Source organism: Mustela putorius, unplaced genomic scaffold, assembly GCF_011764305.1.
Source record: "Mustela putorius furo isolate JIRA1106 unplaced genomic scaffold, ASM1176430v1.1 tig00000450_pilon_pilon_pilon, whole genome shotgun sequence".
NCBI classification, from domain to species: domain Eukaryota; kingdom Metazoa; phylum Chordata; class Mammalia; order Carnivora; family Mustelidae; genus Mustela; species Mustela putorius.
Genome location: NW_025421385.1, coordinates 13601817 through 13628361, shown reverse-complemented (window position 1 = coordinate 13628361; position 26545 = coordinate 13601817). Strand labels below are relative to the sequence as shown.

Genomic DNA, 26545 nt, shown 5'->3' with positions numbered 1-26545 from the left:
CGGCAGAGGGGAGAAAAGACAGAAATTGCTGTCCCTTTGCTGCCATCTAGTGGTCACTAGCAATTATTTTTCCTCTGATCTGTCAAGTATCTGCAAGGACTGGGCTACTTATTTCTGGGTATTAAAAAAAATTCGCTTAGTCACAAATGTGTGTTAGGGAGCAAAGCATTCAAACAGCAAAGGGTTATACACACTATTTTTCACGGTCGTCATAATTCATAATGAAGCCTGGAAATGTTCAAACTTAACAATATATTGCAAATTGACAGACACCCTATGCATTAATTTGAATGGCAAATTGAATTTTTTGTTGCGTCTTTTAATCTAAGTATTTATATTTTTTGATGTATATTTTAACTTTAAAGCCATAAGGTACTGCTTCTCTTTTCCTCTCTGATAGGTACTTTTTCATTTGTCACTGGTTCTAAATTGTATGCACTTGTCGCATGTTTTCCTAAGTTCTAGTATTAATCCACTAAAGTATTATGAATGGAGTATTGCCCATGAATGGAATTATTAGAGCTAAAAGTCTCAGGGCCCTTATAATGACACTGAGGACTTTCTAGATACTTCTATTTAAGTTTTCAGTGACTATATTCATGCAGAAACCACGAGTTGTTACTCCCTTTGGTTATACTTCAAAGAAATGGAAAGAGAAGCTTAGAGATTCTTATGGTTAAATTGATCCCGATCCTGCTTTCCTATCCATCGCTTTCTTTAAGAATTTTTCAACCTCCTCCAACAATTAAAAGGGGACTACCCTACGATCCAGCAATGGCACCATAGGTATTTACCCAAAGAATACAAGAGCACTAATTCAAGGGGTACATGCAGCCCAATATTTACAGCAGCATTATCTACAATAGCCAAATTATGGAAAAAAACACAAGTATCCATCACTTGATGAACGGGTAACGAAGACATGGTGTATATATACAACGGAATATTACTCAGCAATGAGGTGGATGGAATTAGAGTGTATTACGTAAGTGAAGTAAGTCTGAGAAAGAAACACGATATGATTTTACTTATATAGGGAATTTAAAAAACAAAACAAATGAACAAAGCGGGAAAAAAAGGGGGGAGCAAAGCAAGAAAGACTCTTAACTATGGACAACAAACCGATGGTTACCAGAGGGAGGTGGTGGGGGGATGGGAGAAATAAATGATGGGGATTAAGGAATGTGATTGTCCTGATGAGCACGGGGTGTTGTATGGAAGCGTTGAATCACTGCATTTACACCTAAAACTAACATCATACTGTATGTTAACTGGATTTTTTTTTTTTTAAAAGGGAAAGAAAAAAAATTTTCTGACCCAAAATACATTTGGTCCAAGAAGTGCTTATATTTTATTTTTTCTTATTTTTTTTGACCACGTATATTAAATAGATTTGTCACTGATCCACAATGTCTGAACTTCCTCTTTCACTTAAAAAAGTTTAAAGATGGAAAAATTACAATGAGGCACCAACATTAAAACCTTCTCATGGGAAGCAGAAAAAGAAAGCAGCTATCATCATACAACCAATCGACTTGTATTTTAATTTCATTCTGTAGATACTGCAATGAAAACTTGATTCTCATTTTGGAGAAAATACCTGGGCAGAATCTGTTCTGATGGGAATGGGATCAGGGACCAGCTGGGTGCCCTTTCTGACTTACTGAGGCAATTCCATATCTTTTTCTGTGTGTTTCAGACTCTTCCCTGAGGAAGAGAAAAGCTTAGAGAAAATATTCACGGAAAGAGAAGAATCAGGGCAATCAGGGGCTAATTCATCTTAACAGTCATTACTTTTTGAAAGAGAGAGAGAAACTCAGGCAGTGTTTTAGCTGATAGCTTAACATAGCTAATAAAAAAATTGATGAAAAGCAGTTGCCGTCACAAAATAAGATCTCCCGGACCGAGAAGGCTTTCATTTCACAAAACCATTCTGAGGAGCACCAGGACACAAGGGCTAATGCCCCAGCACTGCGTAGATGTAAGTGGTGCACAAGTGCCAGATGCAGTTATGAGGGGAAGCACACTTACCATTCCTCTAAGACCTGGATGCTCTCCATTTTTGTGGTATGCGTGGGTCTTCCCGCACTTTCCCCTCTTTCTTCATTCCTCACGGTGAGGCTGTAAGGCAGTACAACATTTTATTTTGTCTAGGGAAAACGATTTAAATAAAAGAAAAAAAATTGCATGCAGGAAACTATTTCACAGGAGAATTTTATTCTCAACTATGTGAGAATATATAAAGTACACGAAGAGTGACAACCATTTAAAAAGGATGGGGAAGCCGATGTTCACTAAAGAAAGGAAAATAGTTACTTAATGAAATAATGAAGTAAATAATCTCCAAAATGGAACCTGTTATACATTCTGACTTGGTCCTTAGATAATCTGAATTACTTAAAATCTCCCAAGATACTTCACATGATTATGTGCTTTAATATTTGATATGCACATTATATTGCTCCTTGGAGTAATGTCATCTTGAATTTTGGGTAGTTCTATTCACAGTTTGCTTTCCATTTATTTTCTCCCACTGATAGCTAAAAAGGTAACATGTTTCAGAATCTGAAACAAAATTCGCTAAATTCACATCATCATTTTCTACATCCTAGGTGTTCCTGTCCCTGAAACCATCGCTCCTCCATCCACTCAAGTCTGAACTACTAGATTTATATTTGACCTTGTCCTTGCCCTTTCCTCCCATTTAGTCTGTCTTCAATGTCTTGGAAGAGACAGGCCGGCCACTGTGAGGGTCTGGGTAGAAGCACTGGATCAGAGGCGCGTCTGTCTCTAGGATGTAAAGTTCTGCAGGACTACAAGAGCTAGACTAATCCCATGGGCTCCACAACAAGAATTGTCTGATTCAGAGAAACTGGCCCTCAGCAGCACCACAGAGTGAAACACTCAAGGCTCTAGGTATAAACAAGATGTAACGAGGGAGGTCATGGGTGATACTAAGAAGCAGGGTGGTTGGGGCACCTGGGTGGCTCAGTGGGTTAAAGCCTCTGCCTTCGGCTCAGGTCATGATCCCAAGGTCCTGGGATGGAGCCCCACATCTGTCTCTGCTCAGTGGGGAGCCTGCTTCCCACCCCACCCCTGCCCCCACCTGCCTCTCTGCCTACTTGTGATCTCTGTCGGTCAAATAAATAAATAAAATCTTAAACAAACAAACAAACAAAAGAAGCAGGGTGGTTGGGATGACTCAGCAGCCTTGCAAAGTCAAGCGACTGAATTAGCAAACTGACCCCTCTGTCTAGAAGTCAAGAAGCTTCATGGGAGCCTGTCAGAGAGCAAAAGTCCAGACAACATGTCTTTCATTTGTCAGATGTTCATTTATTCAACAAGGGGAAATGGAGCCATTATTTCCTAGTGCCTATTATGTGCCCCTTTTCTCTCTAATTTTGTTATCCCCATTTTATAGATGAGCAAAGTGAGCCACAGAGCTTCTAGCAGTTTGGCCCAACATCACATACTAAATATGTTGTATGGTTGGAATGTGAATCCAGTTCTGTCACACAAATCTGTAATCTTTATTGAGTATCCATTAAAAACCATGCTCTCTGAAAGGCGTCAAGGCAATAGACTGTGTGAATTTAGAAAAGGGACACTAGGAAAGGTTGTGGAGAAGGAAGGGGATTAGCCGGACAAGGATTACAACAAGCTATTGTTCTTAATCTGAAAAGCAGAGACATTGGCTCATTCATTCATTCTTTTTTTTTTTTTAAGATTAGAGAGAGAGAGAAGGAATGAGTTGGGGGAGTAGCAGAGGAAGAGAATCCTCAGGCAGGCTCTGCACAGAGTGAGAGCCCAACACCGAGCTCAGTCATGAGATCATGACCTGAGCCAAAATCGAGAGTCATGAGATCATGACCTGAGCCAAAATCGAGAGTCGGACTTGTTAAGCGACTGAGCCATCCAGGCATCCAAACATCGATTCATTCTTTGATTCTCATGGGCAAGGGTGAGGATAGAGAGAATGCTGGAAGCATCTAAGGAAGAGCAGCCCACCTGCACCTGAGATTAGACAGGAAAATCTCCTTGGGAAAGTGAACTGCCTGGAGAAAAGGGAACTCGATGGGAACTGCAGAAGTGGTGTGGCTCAAAGGATTCCGGGAAGCAGAGCTGAGTGTTAAACACCCAGCAAACTGACCGGTGCTCTGCAGAGAGCCGGCAGCTCCAGGATTAGAACCCTCACAGCCTTCAGGGTGAGGCGGTCATGAGGAAAACAGTGAGGTGGATCCAGAGAGGGCTGCACCGTTGTTTACGTCTCTGTGTGACGATACTGTGAATACAGCTGTAGTTTGAGGTAGTCTAGAACCCTCAGCCCTCCATGTAGCAACACACTTGGGTCAGGGATGTGTTTAAGAGGAGGCCCATGACCTTCTCAAAGTATCTTTGAGTAGCAGTGCTTCTCTGGAATTTGGTATCTTTCCAGTAATTACGGGAAAGTGTGTGGGAGGAGGTAAGAGCACATATTGACAACATCCTGTGAGATTTCCTGAGAGAAATTCATGATGCCAAATCTATAAAATACGCAAAATTTTTGTAAATTCTGGAAAGACTTTTCCTATTTAAATAGGAAATTAATACTCATTCTGCCATGCTTTACAGAGTTCGTGTGTGTATGTGTGCACACACATAGTAAGGGACCATAAAAAGGCCAGACAATGAGCTTGTTTTTACTGATTAAATAATAAACCCCTTGAGAATTTATTTCTGTTACATTTCCACAGTGTCCCACAGAGTGTGCACACAAACGCAGCTATATTTCACTTTATGCAATATCTTAAGGAAAAAAAATTGTTCTCCATTGTGTCCTTGATGTAGAGTAACAAATCTGGAATCCACATGCATGATTCACAAGTTTCTGAACATGAATTCTGGCTCCTGTATCTGTTTCTGTGATATTTACAAACATCCCAAATGCCACCATATTAGAGTGATCATCAAGAAATACTGGGCTCTGTTTATATCTTCCATTTCTACAGATGGCAAAATATGGACACACATTTGTACTAAAACTGCTCATAATAGATATTCAATAACTGCTTAATGTTCAGTGTTTACTCCATTTCTTGATCTAATATTGGATTCAATACTGCCCTGTAGAAAGAAATTGACTTCACCAATTGTCAAGTGTCCTTTTGATTAACTTTCCTTTAACTACCATTCTGGAAAAAAAAAATTGGTTTCAAAGTTTCAATTATCAAGAACTGCTAATAACTCCACTTTATGAAGAAGAGAAATGGAAGAAATGATAAAGGAATTGGTATGAAACTGCTTGCCATCTATGTTTTAGGAATGACTAAGGTCTGTCTCCAGTTTCACCTGGTCTTGCTCTCAGTAATACACAGGAGTTTGTTTGTTTGTTTGTTTTTTAAGGTAATAAACAACAGGAAATATTTGCTCTAAATCAACATATACATAGTTCATGTGCTTGAGAAAAACTCTAAAAGTAAATCAAACTTAACAGTCGCAAGGGGTCATGTAGAGACATTTTTGTTGTTGTTGTTGTTGTTTTGCTTTTTTACTTTTACCATGTTTATAACATTATTAACATTTCTGCTTTTTAAGCAACTGAAGCCATAAAGAGAACAGAACGCAGGTACAAGGCTCACTGTGGGAGTCTTGATCAAAGCTTGAGTATTTTACAGAAGACAGTGCCAATAATCTAGGATAAGTCTACTAACATAAGTATTTAAAATCCCATTAGAAATTTTCTAGAATGGTGACTTTGAAAAGGGAGAAATACATTTGAAAATACAGAAAATAAGGAAATACGCCTTCTTTGTGTGTGGGTGAATTTTTTGTTTGCTTACAGGGCAGCTGGGCGAGTGGGATGGGGAAAATATTACCTGCTGCCCGTTACAGAGCTTACCTACGGATTCATCTTTGTGGATGTGTGCGGGCCTATTTTGGAAGACAGTCTACTTTTGTAGGAAAAATAGCTGGTTTTTAGGAAGAGCCCTAGCAATGGTTGCAAATAAGATGAAAACTTTGCAGTAGCCATGGTAACTCTAGAATGGAGGCCGGTCACAAAACCACATAAATTTACACAAAATCTCCGCTAAAGAATCAGTATGATCCTTGAATTCAATTTACTGTGACATCAAGGCTCAAGAAAGATCCACTGTGATTGGTAAAGACAAATATTATTCAATATTTTAAAATTCTCACAGTATATCAGTGTTTCATTTCTTTTCTTTTTTTTCTTTTTTTTTTTTTTTTTTGTCTAACAGCTTCTACCTCAAATTTTCCGGTGCAAAAATGGAATCAACATCCTTCAGGCTCTGAAAAAAAATTGGTACATTATTCTTTAAATGTTTCATTTCTTCCCCCAGTAAAAATACCATGGTAAAATAATATTACAGCTTTATTTAGGAGTCAACAGCAATTTATAAATATGTATGAGACACCTGGCCCATGCGATGTTGCCTGGGTTGGAAAGTCAAGATGAATACGACAAAGCTTACAAAACTGAAAAGCTCTGACAGGTAAATAAGCATCACACGGCACTGCAAATGAGGGGTAAAACAGTGGTGTGCATATGGTGCTTCTCAGGTAGTTACAGTGTCTACACTTTTGCAGGAGGGAATTGAGAGGGGCTTTGCAGAGGAGGTAATGACGAAATTGAGCTGAACAACCAGAGTAAGTGTTTCAGATGAGACCAGGACAAAGGGAATTCCAAGCAGAGGGGGGAAAGTCACATGTAAGAAGAGGCTTGGAGTAGTAAACAGGCATGATATAAATGTAGGTCAAAATGGGTAAATCAGATGTTTCTGGGTGGGAGTGATAAATTAGAATAGGAAGTGAGGTGTGCTTATGTAACGGGTCAAGAAGACAATGAGGTGCTCTCCAAACGTCGAATACACCTGCTTTAAGATGACTTCCCTTTCACTGCTTTATTTTCCTCCACTCTTGCTGGGAATAATGTTAAGACCCACTACACAAGGTTGCAAGACTAAACACTTGAGACAAATAGGTAAATTATTACACATGCTTAATTAAATGTAAGAGCAAATTAGTTGCACATTGAAATGACAATTCCAAATTTACCAAAGACCTTTTAATTTCATCTTGAAGAAATAAAGCCTTACACTCTGCCATTATTGTAAAACCCTTCCTCATACATTACCTTACTACTTCTTTCTCACAACAGTCCTGTAAGGTAAGCAGGGGATTTGTTATTCATCATTTCCATTTTATTTCAGAGGAAACAGTCCCTGAGGTGGCTGTACACCGTTTCCACAACTAAGCCATATCAGGGCTGGCCTTGAACTCACATCTTCTGACTTCTGGTCTCATGTTCATCTGCACTACTCAATGCCACTTCTCTTTATATAAAAGAATTATTTTTTGTTTAACCTTTTTAGTTATTTACAAAGATTGATTGCTCTTCAATGTTGGGAAGAGGGAAACCTCTTAGGACAAACCAGTTGTAATACAAACCAGAACGCAAATATCTTTTCTCTCGGCATTGTCTCATGGCTATGAGGCTACGGGAGCTGAATATAGGGTAGATACTGGCAAGAAACAATTTCTCAATTCCCTGGAATTTGAGATGACTAGGAAATAGCTGTTACAGATGGTTTTGACTGCAAAGCCTAAAAGAGGAAGAAAAGAAGAGATACCACTCATGACTGCGGATCAGGTGCTCCTACCGCCCAAAGCCTCCTGGGCAAGACAGCTTGCTCCCATCAGCAGAGTAACGTTGAGAAGGGAGGGCAGAGGGGAGAAGAGCACTGATGCTTTGCGTAGAAACGGTGACACACAGAAGAGAAGAGACACCAGAGGTGGGGGCAGTAACCATATGCCATCCATGATTTCTCACATAAACAAATCAGTTATAGTCAAGCTTTTGACTTCAACATCATCAGTTTTATGTATACATTTTGGTAAAATGGCTTGGTTTTGAATAGTATATGTGGGGATGGGAATGGTGGCTAAAAATTTGTGTCTGGAAATGTTATACGGTGCTTGTCTAAAAAAAAAAAAAAAAAAGTCCCTAATAATATTTCCCCTGCTCCTGATAATCATGTGTAATAATCGTATGACATGTGAGAAATAAAATCATGTGTCGTAAAACAAGTATTTTATTTGGCCCAAGTTTTTATTTCATCAACTTAAAACCTCTCCAAAGTAAAGTAATCCGCTGTTAAAAATCTGCCCACTAGATGGCTGTGTTGCCTTTATAAATATCCTTTTTAATCAACTGAATAAAAGAAAACTGAAAAAGTTTCTTGGAGTAATTACCCTTTTTGGAAAAATATCTATTCTTATGTGTGTGGAGGTTTGATAATTATGTCTTTCTAAGGATTTGGAGAAGAGTCATTCAGTTTTTCTGTGAGTGAAATAAACTTGAAGGGGATACTTTTAATCTTGGGAGGTGCACATAATTGCACCCATTTTTCCTTTTTGGTATTGAGAGAATGTTCTGAGAGTCCCCAGCTCTAAGTCATTTCACTTAGGAATATTTAATCTTTAAAAAAAAGACAAGCATTATCCTATTAACATTTCAGTTATCCTTTCTAATAAGTTGTTTGAAACTCTGATGTCTCTTGCTGGGATAATATGGAACTTAAGTCATACATTATTCTCTTTTTTCTTTCTTTTTTTAAAAGATTTTATTTATTTATTTGACAGAGAGAGAGAGAGAGATCACAAGTAGGCAGAGAGGCAGGCAGAGGGAGGCGGGGGAAGCAGGCTCCCTGCCGAGAAGAGCCCCTGAAGCCCAGCTCCATCCCAGGACCCTGAGACCTGAGGCCATGACCTGAGCCGAGGACAGAGGCTTAACCCACTGAGCCACCCTGGTGTCCCTTCTCCTTCTTTTTTTTTTTTTAAAGATTTTATTTATTTATTTGGCAAAGACAGAGAGGACGCAAGCAGGGGTAGCAGTAGTCAGGGGGAGAGGGAGAAGCAGGCTCCCAAGCAGGGAGCCCAAGGATGGGCTCAATCCCAGGACCCTGGGATCATGACCTGAGCCGAAGGCAGATGCTTAACTGATTGAGCCACCCAGGCACCCCATAAGTCATACGTTCTTAAAACAGATTAATTTGACAAGGTTTCTATCTAGTAACAGACAAGAAAAAAATTTTTTTTAATTGAGAATTCTTTAAAAGTAGTGAAAAGAAGGGCCGTCTGTACCCCAATGTTTATAGCAGCAATGGCCACGGTCGCCAAACTGTGGAAAGAACCAAGATGCCCTTCAACGGACGAATGGATAAGGAAGATGTGGTCCATATACACTATGGAGTATGATGCCTCCATCAGAAAGGACGAATACCCAACTTCTGTAGCAACATGGACGGGACTGGAAGAGATGATGCTGAGTGAAATAAGTCAAGCAGAGAGAGTCAATTATCATATGGTTTCACTTATTTGTGGAGCATAACAAATAGCATGGAGGACAAGGGGAGATGGAGAGGAGAAGGGAGTTGAGGGAAATTGGAAGGGGAGGTGAACCATGAGAGACTGTGGACTCTGAAAAACAGTCTGAGGGTTTTGAAAGGGCGGGGGGTGGGAGGTTGGGGGAACCAGGTGGTGGGTATTAGAGAGGGCACGGATTGTATGGAGCACTGGGTGTGGTGCAAAAACTATGAATACTGTTACGCTGAAAAGAAATTTAAAAATGGTAATAAAATAATAATAATAATAATAATGAATAGAGAACAAATTCTCAACTCTTTGGTTCCATTTCCGCAATGATTTAGAGACACTGAATGCTTACTAGGTCCCAGGCTTTGTGTTGCAATATATATTAACAGTATCTTCATGATTCTCACAATGAGACACTTTACAGATGAGAAAAGCTTGTCCAGTATCTTATAATAAATGGAGGAGGCACGATTTTATCAGAAGTTATGCTTTTTCCATTATGTCATGGCACACCCCAAAAGAAAAGAATGATTTTTGAATAAAAGCATCCCACAGATGGGGAAAAAAATAAAATAAAATAAAAGAGCCATTTCGAGAATAGATTTTCCAAAAGATTTTCATTTCAGTTTGGGTTATATGTAAGCAATCGTTTCGTCTTCCGATGCACGGAAACTGAGGACTAATGTCTCTATCTATTCATCCTCTCTTTGCTACCAATTTCTCTCTACACGTGCTTCTGTTGGAAAAGATGAGTTTCAAAGATTCCCTTTTTCCATTGGTATAACAGTTTTATTTCAAACTTCAAGTCATGTATTTTAGTTCATCGACACATTTAATTTGATTTAGAAGGCCAACTGCTGACAAGTTATTACATAGTTAAAATCTGGATCCATTATGTAAAGCTTATTTTTAGTTCAATAACCAAAGTTTTTTATTTGGCATAAACAAGGTTTCTTCTGCACCCCTGCCCTTAAAGTTAAGTACAAGATTGAATATTTAGATGTACTTTATATAATATACACCAATCATCAGACTCTCCTATTTCAGTTCTCAGGTTGACTGAAATCCTATTTTAAGCTCGTCCTTCAACCCACTGTAATTTTTCCTGTAAGCCATAATTAAGTTAGTTGATGCTTTTGTGGGAAAGCAAATATCTAGGATGTGAAAAGTCCAAATGGACTTCTATTTAGTTAGTAGACACTGTTATTAAAATGGCAAGTAGTCATCTAAGTCTTTAAATACATCAGTTACATTGGAGCTCAAGCAGTTGATACTCAGAAAGACATCTGAAAGTTGGTAGGGTCACTTATTCTTCCCACTGTATCTATACATTCTAGTTCCTGGCTGCGTGAATATGTATGGGATGAAGCAGGAAGCACCCCTGAGAACAATTAGGATGAAAGAAATAATCCGGATTTGTGGAGAAATTGAGCCCCAGAAGAGAATGAATGTACAGCCCTCTGGGAATCCTGTGGCGGTGTGATCCGTGCTCCAGGAATGCTGAGTTGTCCCCGTGCTGATGAACGGGACAGCTGGGGAGAGAGGGCCAGAGACAGAGAATGTAGGAATGGGTTCTGCTGCATTCACTGACAACATGGAAGCCTACAGTGCTCAAATCCTACAAAATCTGATAGTTTCCTTTCAGCCTGAGCCTTGTGGGGGGTTGTGGGGCAGAAGTAATATTTATCAAGAAAGGATTACTCAGGACCTCTAGGATGTACTGAAACCTAAACTCACTGACTTATGTATATTATTAATTACATCTTACAGATGGCGAACCTGAGGCTCAGAAAGATTGAGTCACTTGCCGAATGTCTCATAGTTGAAGGTCATGGAGCAAGGACTCATTCAGGCCTAATTCCAGAGTCGCTGTTTGTTTCTTGCCTACTCCATGCTGTCTCTTTTGAGTAGGTTATTTAGATGAGGAAGATGTGTTAGAATTTGTATATAGTCTTTAAATATGGCAAAATGAGATCTGTTTAGAATAAAACACATGGAATTATTTATTGTTCTGCTATTACTCGGAATGAGTTGATTAAAATGATCCTGTATTTTTAAATTATCTATGTTGCTTCACAGAAAAAAGTAGCAAGAGCAGGAATTTGCTTTCTACTTAGGAATCCATGCTCCCAGATGTAGGCTGATACGTGGTATATTGGCATCTGAAACAAAGATACAAATTTTATCTTTTTAAAATTGGAAATTATAATATTTCTACAACCCAAGGAAGCAGACTTATCACACTTAATAATATCATAATAAATTTCATATTTGAAAGAACTGGATTTCATTGTTGTATCTGATAAGGAACAAGTACTACCCGAGTGATATCCTGAAATAGCAGGCATATTTCAATACGTCTATTGCACCTTGACCTTGAAAAAGTAAGCCAGTCCTAAAAGAAATAATGCAAAGTTTTAATGAGAAGAAAAAAGTTAAAAGTTAATACTATTTCAATCCGATGTAACAACTACTACATTTTGAATATAGGGTAGGGGTAGCAAAAATGTCATAACCATATGCCTGATATCATTATTGATTTGGGGAGGATGGGAGGGAAGTTCTTAAATATTGTCCAGAAAGTTAATAAATTTGGCCTAGAATTTAAAGGGCTGAATTTCTTAATGTTTTAGAAATTGAATAATTTTGCTTTGATTAAATCAAGAAGATAACCCCAGATTTCCTCAAATTGGACCTTCACCCAAGATCAGGGTGCCTCACAGCTTTGAGGAGAGGTGCACTTATTTTCTCTGTGGGTTGCTTTTTTCTCTAAATTCTTCTTTCTTGTGCACTTTATTTAAGACTTGTTTATTTACTTGGGGGGTGGGGTAGAAGGAGAGGGAGAGACAGGATCCCGACCAGACTGTGCACTAAGCGTGGAGCCCAATGTAGGGCTCGATCTCACGACGCTGAGATCATGACCTGAGCCGAAACCAAGAGTTGGGTGACGCTCAGTTGACTGCACCAACCCAGGCACTCCTCCTTGTGCACTTGAAAGAGAAGCTTGATTCTCACGGAGCTCAGTGAGAAGCCTTCAGCTGGCCACGTGACAAGATGTTTTTACAAGATGTTCTTATCATGGTGGACCTCCCTGGTGTACTGGGTATGGGGACATCAGTCATTCCCTTCTTCGGGAAGCTCCTCTCATGGCTTGTGCCAGGCCAGGAGCGTGTTTTGCGTTACCTCCCAGACTGTCTCCTCTGCTTTCCATGTGTAAGGCACTTGCACGGCTTTCTCTCTCAAGTTGGAATTTCCTGAGGTGTCGTCCTTCGTTCACAGGTCATTCCACAGCTAACCTTAAACAGAGCAAGTCCAGCTCACAACCTGTCCAGCCCTAAACAGCCTCCCGTTGCCGTGTCCTCTCATTTGATGGGGTCGCCATCAACCTGGCCATGGGAGCAAGCGACGAGGAGGTATCCTGCTTCTCATCTACTGCGAATTCTTGCCTGCACACCCAGCGGCTCTTGAATCAGGAATGTCTGCTCTCACCATTGTTCTGTTTGGGGCCCCCGACATCTCTCAGCAAGGCTGTTCCAGAATCTCCTGATACTTGCCTTGTTTTTTGCCTTGTCCTCTCACATACTTTCCACTGGCTCCACAAGGGTAGACTTAAACATACAATGGGCTCTGTCTCCTCCTTATATAATAATCTTCAAACCCTTCTTATATCCAAAGCAGTGTGAAGCCCTAACTCCTTAATTGGGCACTAAAGGCATTTTAGTGCCTGCACTGCCTATCTCTTCAGCCTTCTATGCGGTCCTTCTTCTATCCCAGTAACACTGGATTCTAGGCCTCTCTCCCAGAACACTTGTCCCTCTCTACTACTAAGCACTGCTAGTGCTACCAGTATACTACTGTTCCTGCCAACACACACACACACACACACACACACGGGACGATGAAGGAAGAAGGCACATAAGAAGAAATCTGGTGTCTACTAGCATCACGTGCGACAACATTATACAAAGACCCGAGAGAATATGCCTGTTATTTTTTTAAAAAATAATTTTTGTGACATGAATTTTTATAAAGTGGACTCAAATAGAAAACCCAAATTCAGTCATCCATTTAACACCACAGCATTGGTTAAGCACCTACTATGTGCCAAATAATATGCTATACGCCAACTGATTTTTGGCTATTTTCAAGTATAAAACTTTAGTATATGTTTACAGAAATGTTCAGTGCCGTGACCAATATGAACTTTTATGAATTCAACGATAAAATCCATGGAATAAAATTTTAAAGGTATTAACCCTTTAAAAAACACATGTTAAACAGAAAGAGAATCACTAATATGAAAACCAGTAGCGTGAACTGGGGTGTCAAGCTGCCCCGCCCCCCCGTTTCAGCTTTATCCAGGGCAGCGGGAGGCATGGCAGTGCACATGAACAGACTAGCTCAATGCCAAGGTCGTCTTAGCCATCTGCCACACCCGGCCTCATTCAGAGCCCTGTCCCAGCACAACTCCCAACCCTTACACCTACAGTACCTTGCCTCCGAGTATCAGCCTCTGGGCTTCTTTGCCAGAGTGAGGCAGGCTCCCACTCTGAGGATACTCCTTGTTTCTTTGGAACTCCCTTTCCATGGCAAACACACTTCCTGTGTTCTGAGCCTTCTGTAGCCCACATCCCCGCTCTGGCCCTGCCTGGCACCCAGCTCTCTGACGGCGTCTCTCAGGCAGGGCAAGGTCGGGGCTGGCGTTCCTCTTCCACATTCTGTGAGGCTAATGTCATCTGACTTTCCCCCTCTCTGCCTCTCTGTATTCTCTTACAGCTTTGGGATTCCTTACCAGCCTCCTCAAACCACAGACCCCCCACCTCAGGGGAATCATGTCACAGGTCCCCCAGCACCCAGCAGGACACTTCCTTGGTTCCTTACCGAATCAGCTGGCTGTGAGCTGCCTTTTCTTCTAAACTGCCCCTTGTCTCCTTCTGACTCAAATTAATTTTAACTTTCTTTCTCCAGCCCTTCTCCGGCGCCTTCTTCCTATTCTTCTAAATGAGTCTGAGCATAACATTTTCCTCTATTATTTTGTTCTGTATACTTCCATCTTTTCCATTGAGGATCTAAATACCCACCACGGGATATTCAAAAAACTTTAAAGTAAACACAGAGTCAAAAAGAGTGCCAATGGCATGCCTTCGATGGAAAAGGATCAAGGCATTCCAATTCTGGCAGTTTCCAGTAGATAGCCCTCTGGTCATACATAACACGGACTTGGCAGAGACAGTGTGAATACCAAGCTTTCTAGAGGGTGTCCTCTCTGGATTCAACTGCTTATTGAGAATTTATTCTGTTGATGCAGAGGCAGGGAGAATCTGGTGAAAGCCAATGAAGTACAACTGTACCAGATAACAGGGGGCATTCAGTAAACTGTAAATGAGAGAGTTAACAAACGTGTGGCTTTACAGAAGGTTCGTGGTCCTCATGTCCACTTTCTGATCTTGTGGCTATGACCTGGGAAACTGAGGTTCGTTTTAGTAGGTGGGTTTTGACTGTCTGAGTTTTAGGTTTACGTAAGTCATAGAAACTATTGAGGAAATTCACCTATGCCATGGTGAGTCGAAACCACAGACTTGTTTGTAAGAGATACCTATGAGGATCTGTTTGCAAGGACTTCGGAAGTCCTAGGCATGTAACTTACTCTCTCTCGTGTGAGATGATCAAGTCTCTGAGCGTGACAGGTAAAGTGTTTATCACCGGTGCCTCCTTGGGGCACCTGGGTGGCCCAATCATTAAGCATCTGCCTTTGGCTCAGGTCATGATCCCAGGGTCCTGGGTTCAAACTCCGCATCAGGCTCCTTGCAGGAAGCCTGCTTCTCCCTCTCCCACTCCCCTGCTTCTGTTCCCTCTCTTGCTGTGTCTTTCTGTCAAATAAATAAATAAAATCTTAAAAAAAAAAATGATTCACCTTGCATGTGGTAGCAGATTTATTTCCAGGGGCTGGTTTCTTCACCATGGAGCAGACATGGATTTTGTTTTCCCTTTTGAAAAATAACCTCTGGTGTTTAAAGCATGCATCATAGTATTTTCACTGGCAGATAGCTAAAGTGTGACAGCATCAGAGGATAAAACAGGACATGATTTTTGCACTGTTTTGAATGACCAGAACTGGGGTACTTGTTAAGAATGGAAGGAGGGGGCATGTTTATGAAGTGCTGAACCTTTACTTAGATCTGTCCCGTCAATAGGAACATTCTGGAAAGATGAGAACTGAAGTCTCTTGAGTTCTAATTTTTTATGGTTGAACATGGAACTCTGTCTTGCTTGATAGGACACCACCAGGAGCAACAAGGAATTAAAACAGGGACAGATTAGCATCTAGAGACTTCTTTGAGAAAGAAAACAATCTGGGTTATTTTAACATAAACTCTGATATTACAAGAGGGTTTGGGGGACAATTTGGGAACTAGCTCTAAGCTTGACATAAATCTTGAAATCTCTACCTTTCCATCTCCTTCTTGAGGCACCTTGCTGTCGGGAGGCAACAGCAGTTTCTACTTTGCAATGGCCCATCCCCTGTGTCATCTCAAATGTGCATGTATGAATGGCCTCACTGCCCCCTACTATCCTGGAGGTGGAGTTTGGTGGAGAGCCCTCATCGTTCAAGAATTTCAATCTCATCAAGAAAAGAGAAGTGAGTTAACTACCTCTGTTTGAATCTTGAATTCAAAGGGATATTAAATCTTCATAGTGGCAATGTTGAACCTATAGACAAGTTTCTCTTGTCTCTTGACAAAATTCTCTATCCTCCTGATCAGGAACAGCTTAGTCCCACGTACGGAAGGACTCGCAGATTTCTACATGGTTCGTTGGTTCGTTTTATGGCCCAAACTCAGACCTCTGTGATTCATTTCTGTTACACGGCTCACATGCTCTAAACCACATTCCCATGTTTTCTCCTATTGAAATGGAAGACTGTAGGGAGAGAAGGGAAAGAGACTGATTTGGGGACAGAAGTGGTTCCTTGAAAGGGACAGAGAACAGATGGGCTTAACAATTCATTATGGATAAAGATGTTGGAAGGAAACTGTGGAAATATTTAGCAGTTTCATAATCTCTGTATCATACACCCCGCCCCCCACCGAAAAAAGCACAGTGGTAATTTTATTAAGGCAGGAATAAGTTTAAATATGTAAGGGAGAAGAGCTGATGCTGAAATATGAAAGTGAAATTTAAATTTGAGGGAAATACTATGTTGCTGAAAAAGCCTATAAGATGTGAGGTTAGGGTGAGGCATTTGTATTTATTACTAGATATAGAAATTCACTTGCTCAGCATTCTATTTCCTTAAAAGGAGGAGAAATCAGCTACGTGACAACTGTTCATTTTCACAAGTGACAGTGACTTCATATTTTGATTTCTAGTTTTATTTTGGTCCCCAAATTAACATTTTTTAGTGTTTCTTTCCATTCTGCTCCTCTGACCCAGCCTGGAAAATTTGAAGAACATTTATTTCTTTTGTTTTTCCACTATCATAAGGCTTTAAAATATTTTTCTTAAACTCAAAATATAAAAACAATGATATTTTCAAAGTGCATGTATTGAGATTCTCATTTGCCATGAGATAACACAGTTAGAATTCATAGTTAAGGCAGCTGAACTTTCATTTTGTTCCTGTTGTTTATATTTGAAATTACCTATGATTTATCATTTATGGAAGACTTATAAAATTTATAGACTGTGTGTTTTATGGCTTAGACTCAGGCATCCATGAATCATTGCTAATAAACACAATTCTTGACAATGACATTTGACTCTAGCAGAGCCCTCGTCCAATGCACCAAATGTCTGAGCTCAAACTGGTGTCACTTTAGAGGTATAGAGAGTTAAGGCAGCTTCCAAAATCTGTTTTGGATTCCATCCATAGTCCGTGTTCTGTGACCGTTTGATGTTCATGAGCTCCTGTTGAATGTTTTGTTATTCAGTGTACACTTTATAAAAGCAGGTCTCACTAAATATATGTAGGAGAGGAAAACAACAACAACAACAACAACAAAATTCACCAAATAGCTGTTTGACAGCGAATGTATGTAGTGCAACCAAACTTCAGTACTCTTATCTGTTTTGGTGTTATAATCCTGAAGCAATTCAGAAATAAATTTTGGCAGGTAAATAAAATCATATACTGATTTCTGGAACATGGCAGAATGCAAATGAGAAATAGAAATATAATCTTCAACACTGTGTAACAATATATTTGCGATGTCTTACAAAAAAATCTAAAATAAAATAGCTTTCCTAAGATTAGTTTTTATGTTATATCCCTAAGCAGATCTTTAAAAAAAATACATACATATATAATATATATATATTTTCAAGCCAGCTCCTCTTTAAGGAGATTATATTTTTTTCCTATATGAAGCGTTCTATAACCCAGTGAGCTAATGTGAGAGAGAGCGAGAGCGAGCATGGGAAGGAAGGGGTGCGGGGTGGGGGTGCGGAGGGACAGGGATCGAGTCCAAGTGGACTCTATGCTGAGCGCAGAGCCTGATGCAGGGCTCAGTCTCATGACCCGAGATCACGACCTGAGCTAAAACCAAGAGTAGGACACTTAACCGACTGTGCCACCCAGGTGTCCCCCAGTGACCTAATTCTTAAATGCATACTATGTGTCAGACACTGCTTTCAGCTTGTATGTGTTTTATTTCATTTATTATTTACAACAACCTTATGAAGTAGGGATTCTTGTTACTGTATTTTGACATATGAGGAATTTGAGGACATCAAGTAACTTGTTGAAAGTCAGACAGTGATGAGGAAGACAAGACTTGAGCTCAGGCAGTCTGACTTCCAACCTACCATATTAAGTCGCTACACTTCACTCCATGGATTCAGACCAGAGGTAGGTGATCTCTTAAGCTGTATATATATAAGTGAAAATATATATATATATAATTTTATTGACATATTTCCCCTATTTGAAATAGTTAAGGCTTACAAAGGAAAGAAAAATAGTCCCTTGTGATTTTCCTTAACAAAACATCATCATCTGAGAGGCAATTTTGATATGTATAAAAACTAAACCTTCCAAATTACTAAAATATCCGATGGTTTTCTGGAAATGAAGTTTCCTAGAAGGAACAGAGCTTGTTCAAGACCAAGGTTACCACTAGAGCATGACAAGTCTCCTCTATATTGGCAATGATAGAATATTATGCCACCATCTCATACCAATAACCTCAGGAAGAGTGTAAAGATCATATACAAGAAGGCGATTCAGGCATTTGGGCCTTTCTTCAAAGCTTTGACCTAAGTCAGGGAGATCCAGAAGACCGCGACTAATCCAGGAGATCCACTTGTGAACTGGATCTTCAAGGACCCCAAAACTTACGGTTCTATGGGAAGTTCCATTAAGTGTAGCATCCCCCTGGGAGATCTCATCTTAGGACTCTTGGTCTTGCTGATTTTCTTATTGGAAGGCACTTGGGGAATTTGGAACTGGAGCAGGTTTTCTGAGGTGCCTGAATCATGGACATTTAGTACTAGACAGGAGTCAGCTTGTCTAACTTCATCATTTTGCCAAAAGGCAGAGTTTAAACTTTGGATGATGTCACAGAACCTGTCAGGAATAAAATCACAAAGGAAAGCAGCTTCTCTGGCTCTTACAATCTGGAGATTTAGTTGACTGACTTGGCCTTCATACCGGTCAAAGCCCCTGGCCTTTTAGACCTGTGGACACAGTTTGTGGCACTCCTTTCTCTGTCCTTTATCAGGCGTCCGTGGCTGCGCATGCCACTCTGATTCACAGTTTTGTGACTCTGTGACAGAACGATCAGCATCCCGAGAAACAGCACATGGCTAAAACACAACATCGACTATGATGTGCAGGACTGCTAGATGTTATCTTAATGTTCTTGTACCTTCTGGAACATTGGAGAATTTTGTTTAGGGTTAAACAAGTCTCTAATCATAATCTTATTTTTACCCATCTCTTTAAGAAATGTGGATGGAGAAAAACAGGATACAAAATGAGTTTTCACTGTTTGCCTTAATCTCAATTTAAATGTAGATTCTGGGGAAATATTCTATTTCCAGAGACGGTCTCCAATAATTCCTACTTGTAAGGGAGGAAAGGGAGACGGACTGAGAAGTTTCCAGGATCCCAAGAACAAAGCCGCAAATTCATTCTAGTTAGTGCCCCCGCTAGGGCAGGGGTGGGGTCCTACCCAGAGAGCCACATACCAGGAGCAGCTACAGCAACAGCACCAGCAGAAGCAACACGTGTTGTTGGGTCTCTGGTTTCCGGGCCCTTGAGACACAGCAGGTGCTCCTTCATTCTGTGTCTGCTGTCTTTTCCGCATTTCAGCTTCTTTCGGACCCAACTGGCTGAGAAAAGAGAAAACAGAAGGTATGAAAAGTTAAAAGAGAGCTACATTGCCTCTGCTGAAGGGAGCACAGTTTAATTGGGATGGGAGATAAATGAAGATTAAAAAAAGAGAAACTGAGGGTGCCGGGGTGGCTCAGTGGGTTAAAGCCTCTGCCTTCGGCTCGGGTCATGATCTCAGGGTCCTGGGATGGAGTCCCGCATCGGGCTCTCTGCTCGGCGGGGAGCCTGCTTCCCTCTCTCTCTCTGCCTACTTGTGATCTCTCTGTCTTTCTGTCATATAAGTAAATTTAAAAATCTTAAAAAAAAAAAAAAGAGAGAAACTGAATAAGCGCTAGTAGTCAAATGAAAAATTCTCAAGAAAATAATTTTAGGAGACTATCTTAAAAACTTTCCAACTTTTGGAAAATATTATAAAACTGTGTCAAAAACACAAAATAAACCCGGATAGAGACAGGCGATGTTCTCAAGCAGGAACATGGGATATCTTCAAAATGATAATTGTCCCAAATTATTCTATAAATTCAATATGACTGCAATAAAAATTCTAATGGAATCATTCATGGAAATCTATAAAGAGATTCTAAAGTTTATGTGGAGGACTAAAAGGACAGAAATAAACATGATACTTCTGGAAACAAGAACAAGTGGGGATATCTTATCAATAATATGAAACGATCATAATTATGACAGTATGTCATTGATAATGGGAATACATAAATAGATCAGTGGAAGGAATTTGTATTGAGCTGAGACACAGACTCAAGCATATATGCAATCATGGTTTAAGTTAGAGGGCACTTCATTATCACTTAGAAAAAAAATTCAATACATGGTGTTGATACAATTAGATTTATACATGAAAAAAATTACATACACCTCTAAGCTGTACCACACAAACAAATAAACTTCAGACTAATTAGGGGTAGATGTTACAAACAATTCTAAAACTCTGGCAAGAAGATATAGAAAAATGCTTTTACAGTTTCAGGGCAGGAAAAGGATTTCTTACGAGAGTAAGTCAAAAAGGAAAATATTATTAAATAATAGTAAAATAAAGTGAAAAATGAAAACCAGACTAGAAGATACAAAGGATTATTATCTGTAAGACAGAAGTAACATATCACAGCTGAAAAATGCAAATTACCTAATAGACAAGCGGGCAGAGATGGGCGGGCAGTTTACAGAAGAGAAAATAGAAATGCCCCAAGTTAGATTAATAAATGCTCAAAACTTGTACTCAGAAAAATTTGAATAAAACAACTATTCCATAACCAATTTCCCCCAGTTAAAAAGTCACAGGGCACCAATTTTGAGAGAAGAGCTGGGTAAACAAAAAGCTCTCAACCATCATTTTGAAGAATACTATTGGCTACCTAACAATGTAGCTAACAAATTTCACTCTCCTAGTTATACACTGGAGAAAACTTTCACATATGCATACACTAATGTATGAGGAGGCATTAAAGACAGTATTTTTAATAACTTAACTGAAAAACAATCCATATTTTCCTCTTTTTAGGAATGAATAAAAATGGAGATCTCACTATATGATGAGATAGAAACAACACTTAAAATGAATAACTTATCTATAGATTTCAAGGAGGAGATCATAAAATGACATTGAGTGGGAAAATAGCTGTAAAATATTAAATATAACTTGTATTATTAACATAATCTTCATAAGTATGCAAAACAATATCTCTTATTAATTTCCAGATAATATGTATAGTAAAGTGATAAAAACATGAACTTGATCCATGACCTTGGATGCTTCTGGGGGATAATGATGGGAATGTGATTGGAAAAGAAGGGATTTTTAACTTTATCTGATCATTTCTTTTACAAAGACCTGCAACAATAATAAAATATTAATATTTTTAATTGGAGTATTGCACAAAGGAGTATTTATTTGATTATCTTTTGTACTTATCTATATTTTTTCTTCAGAGCAACCCCTCCAACACATACATAAATACAAAAAGCTTTATACCAGACAGAGGTCCTTATCTGTATCTTATCCTGGAAGTTTACAGAATGATTCAATTACCTTCTTGAGAATTGAAGACCTTCATTATCTCACTGCTAACTATCCGATTTTGGAAAATTCATAGAGAAATGCTATGCTGCATGCAATGTTGTGGTTTAAAGCCATTGAAAAGGAGTTCAAATACTATATGAAATTTTCAGGACTTTTCACTGTTTTTTAAATCCTTTGGCTCATTAGAAAAAAAAAGATCACAGGCAAATACCTTGTGTTTTTTCTGAGGTAACTGTGTATGCTGTGCCATAAACATTTTCCTTCTGTCAATAACAAAACAAAATAAAACTACTACTCACTGATTTCTCTTGTGTAAGTACCCATACCATTTGGGGCAGGTTGCCTCTGTTTTTCTGACCGACCTGTGTGTGTCCCTGAATACCAGCAGTTCAGTATTTATATTTGGTATTATATCAACTGTGTTTGGAGTCTACACTTCTCCTGGGCTGCCTGACATAAAGCTATGTTTAAGAAAAACAGTCTGTTGTCATATTTGGCTACATAGTTGCACTGTCCAAAGAATTATACACACAGAGGGGAGGAAAAGCTATTTAGAGAGCTACTTAGTGACCACCCTCTCTCTGGGTGAACAGGCATAGGGAATAGTGGCTATTCACATACTGGAATCCTTACTTGCATCTACTTCTTGTGTGTCCCTCTAAGCAGTGGGGCTCATGATAATTCACTGGGGTTTATCTGTAAATACAGAAGGGAAAATCTGCATAACTCTTCTAGTTTTCATTTCTAGAGGTAACTGATTCTAGTTTTAAGCAAAACAGATTTTGTTAATGTCATAAAGGAAAAAAGGGGGAAAAAAAAGTTTTGCAGAAGGGTGCATAACCAAGGACTCAAACTCAAACAGTTTTGAGTAGGTGGAGGCCAGCTTTTTCTTTCCTCCAGTCAAACTCCCTAGGGAGACAGACTGTCAAGAAACTATTTAATTTCACAGGGTAGAGGGGAATGAGGCAGGGGAAATTGGTTTTTCCTGTGCAGAGAAGTACATACCTGTGCGCGAAATTAGGACTTCAGACTCTGAGCTCTGTGGCCTTGGAAGGGCCCACGACCCAGGGACACAGAAGAACTGGGAGCATGTATAGTGGCATACCAGACTGCTCTTCTCACACTGGCCACCTTGGAAAATATGTCATTTAGTTCCTCTAGTGAGGTGTTGGGAAAGCTCTTATGAATAAAGATTAATCCTTGAGGATCACCATTTCCCCCCTCAAAGCTTCGGTAAATTTATTAGCAAGGTAAAACCATAAATCTGAGGTAGTGATGAGGGAGGGCTTATTTGTTGTTTGGGGGCATTATTTGTATCTTCCAAGAAGTAAGGAGTATGTGTGATCTCATTTCCACCTGATCACAGTTTTCATTCCATGTTGCTTTTTTCCCTTTTCAAGGGTCACATACAATCATCAAAACCATCTTTGCACAACAAGAGTAAAAATCAACAAGTGGGACTACATCCAACTATAAAAACTTCTGCATAGCTACAGAAATCATCACCAAAATGAAAAGGCAACCTGCAGAATGGGAGAAAATATTTGCAACCATGTGTCTGGTAAAGGGCTTAATTTGCAAAATATATAAAGATCTCACATGAATCAACAACAACAACAACAAAATCCAGTAAAACAAAACAAAACAAAACGGACAGAGGCACTGAATAGGCATTTTTCCAAAGAAGACACTCAAATGTCCAGCAGGTACAAGGAAAGATACTTAACATCACTAATTATCAGGGAAATGCAAATCTAAACCACAAGGAGATAGTACCTCACACCTGTCAGATGCTCTATTAACAAAAAGTCAAGAAATAAACAAGTTGAGCATGTGGAGAAAAGGGAATAGTCATGCACTCTTGGTGGGAATATAAATTGATTTAGCCACTATGGAAGTTTTTGAAGTATGGATGTTCTTCAAAAAATTAAAAATAGAATTGCCATCTGATCCAGCAATCGCATTTCTGGGTGTATGTCCAAATAACATAAAAACAGGATACAGAAAAGATACCCGAACTTCCATGTTCACTGCAATTGCATTATTCATGCTACCCAAGATACGAAAACCAAACCAAGTGTTTGTTAGTGGATGATGGATAAAGATGTAAAGTGTATGTGTGTGTGTGTGTCTATGTATGTAAAAAAGAATATAATGATATTCCACTCATATATATTCCATACATATATGTATATATGTATGTAAAATGAAACATTATCCAGCCACGAGAAAGAAGGAAATCTTGCCATTTGTAACAACATGGATGAACCTTGAGAGCAACATGCTAAGTGAGATAAGGCAGACAGAGAAAGACAAATATTGTTTGCTGCCACTTTTATGTGGAATCTAAAAAAGCAGAACTTGTACAAACAGTGGTTCAGGAGCTGGTGGTGGAGGAACTGGGGAGATGCTGGTCAAAGGGTACAAACTTGCAGTTAGAACATGAGGAAGTTCTAGAGATCATAGCATTAGACTTATAGTTAACAATACCATATTACATACTTCAAAGTTGCTAAGAGACTAGACCTTAAATATTTTCACTGCACAGAAGAAATGATAATTATGTGACATGATGGAGGAGTTAGGTAATGCTACAATCAAGTTGCAATATATAAATGTATCAAACCAACACTTGTACACTTTACACTTACACAATGTTATATGTCATTTATATCTCAACTGAAAAATTTGAGCAATGAACAAAAAAACAAGATGAAATTTAAAAAGATAAATATAGGGATATGAGCTTGGATAAAAGAAAAACTCTGTAAGATGGGGATGGGAGAAACGTGGCATACAAGGAGCATATGAAAAATTCTAGGTGATTTACTGGACAATAAATTCAGTATCAATCAATAGTACAGTGTAAACAAAATAGTTCATGAAAACTTAGAACACATTAATAGAAGCATGTTTTCTAAAGCTGGCGATGGGTCTTCTCTTGGCTGGTTAAATGGTTGGTTAATTCTGGTCACCACAAATTAAGAAAGAAATTAAAATATGTTCAGAAGATTAGGAGAGGAATTTAAAAAAAAAACCTCGAAATTATCTCATAAGAATACTACTTTTAGAACAAAGGTGTTTGCTCTAATGAAGAAAAAACAGACAATCCAAATCATACTTTTCTAATATTTGAAATGATGTCACATAGGAGAGAATATAGATCTGCTTTGTAAGATCCCAAATGTTAGAAGAAGGATTGACGAATAGAAGCAATGAAGACTCTTCCTTCCATGTATGGAAAGTCTGTCTGATACTTAGATGAGACCTTCACTTACCTTCGAGTTTGGTGTCAAGCCAAGTATTTTTGAGCATTCTAATGGAGGCCTGGCAACGCTTTGAAAGAGGCTGATGTACAGAGGTCTCCATTTTACATGGGTGAATAGACTGAGAAAATATCTTTTTTTTTTTTTTTTTTTAAGGAAGCTCCATGTCCAGCATGCAGCCCAACATGGGGCTTGAACTCACGGTCTTGAGAACAAAATCTGAGCTGAGATCACGGGTCAAGACACTTAACCGAATGAACCACTTGGGCACCTGAGAATGAGAAAATATCTTAGTTCTGAGGATACTGTTCTAGAAATGGGCTACCCAAGCTAACTAGTGTCTTCAAAATACAGTTGGGAGGGAGAAGAGAACCCCTGTTTTTATCAGTTTCTGCACTTTTATCGATCATATTGCCCGTTCTCGAGCATTGACTAGTATGATTCTTCATTTCTTTTTGTTTATATATTGTTTCCCAATAGAACTGTAAAATTCTTAAGAAGAAGCAGAGAAAGAAACAAATGTATCTCATATCTATTGGCTTTCCTGGAATCTAGCAGTAATTTCTGCCAACAAGAGATGCATAATAAATGTGGAGTATTGTGACAGTGAATATGGCAGATTCCTCAGATTATTAAAAAACAAACAAACAAACAAACAAACAACTACTTTCCCAAGACAGAGACTTCAAATTTTTACATACAACTCTTATAGCTCTAGGACATACTGTCAAGTTTGAACAGTGCTCTTTAACCTTTCCCAAAGTGTCCTTTTGGGATTGATAACAATAGAACCTCAATCCATCATTATTACGGTAAAGGTCAAATGGATTGAATATGTAAAATGCTTGGAACAAATTTTTATACATGGAGTAAGCACTCAGTAAGTGGCAGCCCTCTCAGGAAAACACTGGAGAGAACTGTTCTTCATGTTCCCAGAAAGCTGGTGTGGTACAATGTTTTGAGGCTACAGATGTTGAAGATTCCCATCCCTGTCTTCTTGCTGAGAGATCATTTCTCCCAGGGTTGTCGAGTTTTTGTATCCGTTGGGTAGCATCTTCCTATCTCAGGACTCCACACAAAGGCTTACTCAGTGAAGAAAGAAGACTAATAGTTTGGTTTTTCATTTCATCCCTAACACTGTAATTTTTAACACATGTAAATGAACTGAGTCTCAAGTGACTCATGGTACCCACAATCAACTCCTTATCCAACAATCAAACTTCATTATACTTGCAGCATCTTCTCATGTTTAGTGAAAGCATTCGGTTTTGCCATATAGTTGTTGATTTAGTGTTTAGCCCCAAAAAGGTATTTGCTAAATAAGCCAAATTTGTGAGGCCTTCTATAGCACTAGGGTGGACAAGGAAGCAATTCACTATGTACAGATTTTTATTCCCGGTTGTGATGTGTTTTCCCTATGAAGGAAAACAATTTACTCCTCGATTTAAAATTTCTGATAACTACTTTGCTTCACCTAAGCCAGCATTTATCTATGTGACGGAGCGAGCTTTCAATGTCATTTCCCATCTCATG

The 26545-nt window shown here is 39.2% G+C and overlaps 1 protein-coding gene across 1 annotated transcript in view; it reads right to left on the bottom strand.

Annotated features, from left to right (window-relative positions):
* Nucleotides 1-26545, bottom strand: part of RGS17 (regulator of G protein signaling 17) — an 89697-nt gene that overhangs the window by 13033 nt on the left and 50119 nt on the right. The window contains exons 2-3 of the mRNA XM_004753585.2: nt 19564-19707; nt 2032-2121 (exon numbers count right to left, since the gene is read on the bottom strand). Of these exons, the coding sequence (XP_004753642.1) occupies nt 2032-2121; nt 19564-19682 (209 nt within the window). The 5' untranslated portion in view covers nt 19683-19707. The remainder of the gene's footprint in view (nt 1-2031; nt 2122-19563; nt 19708-26545) is intronic.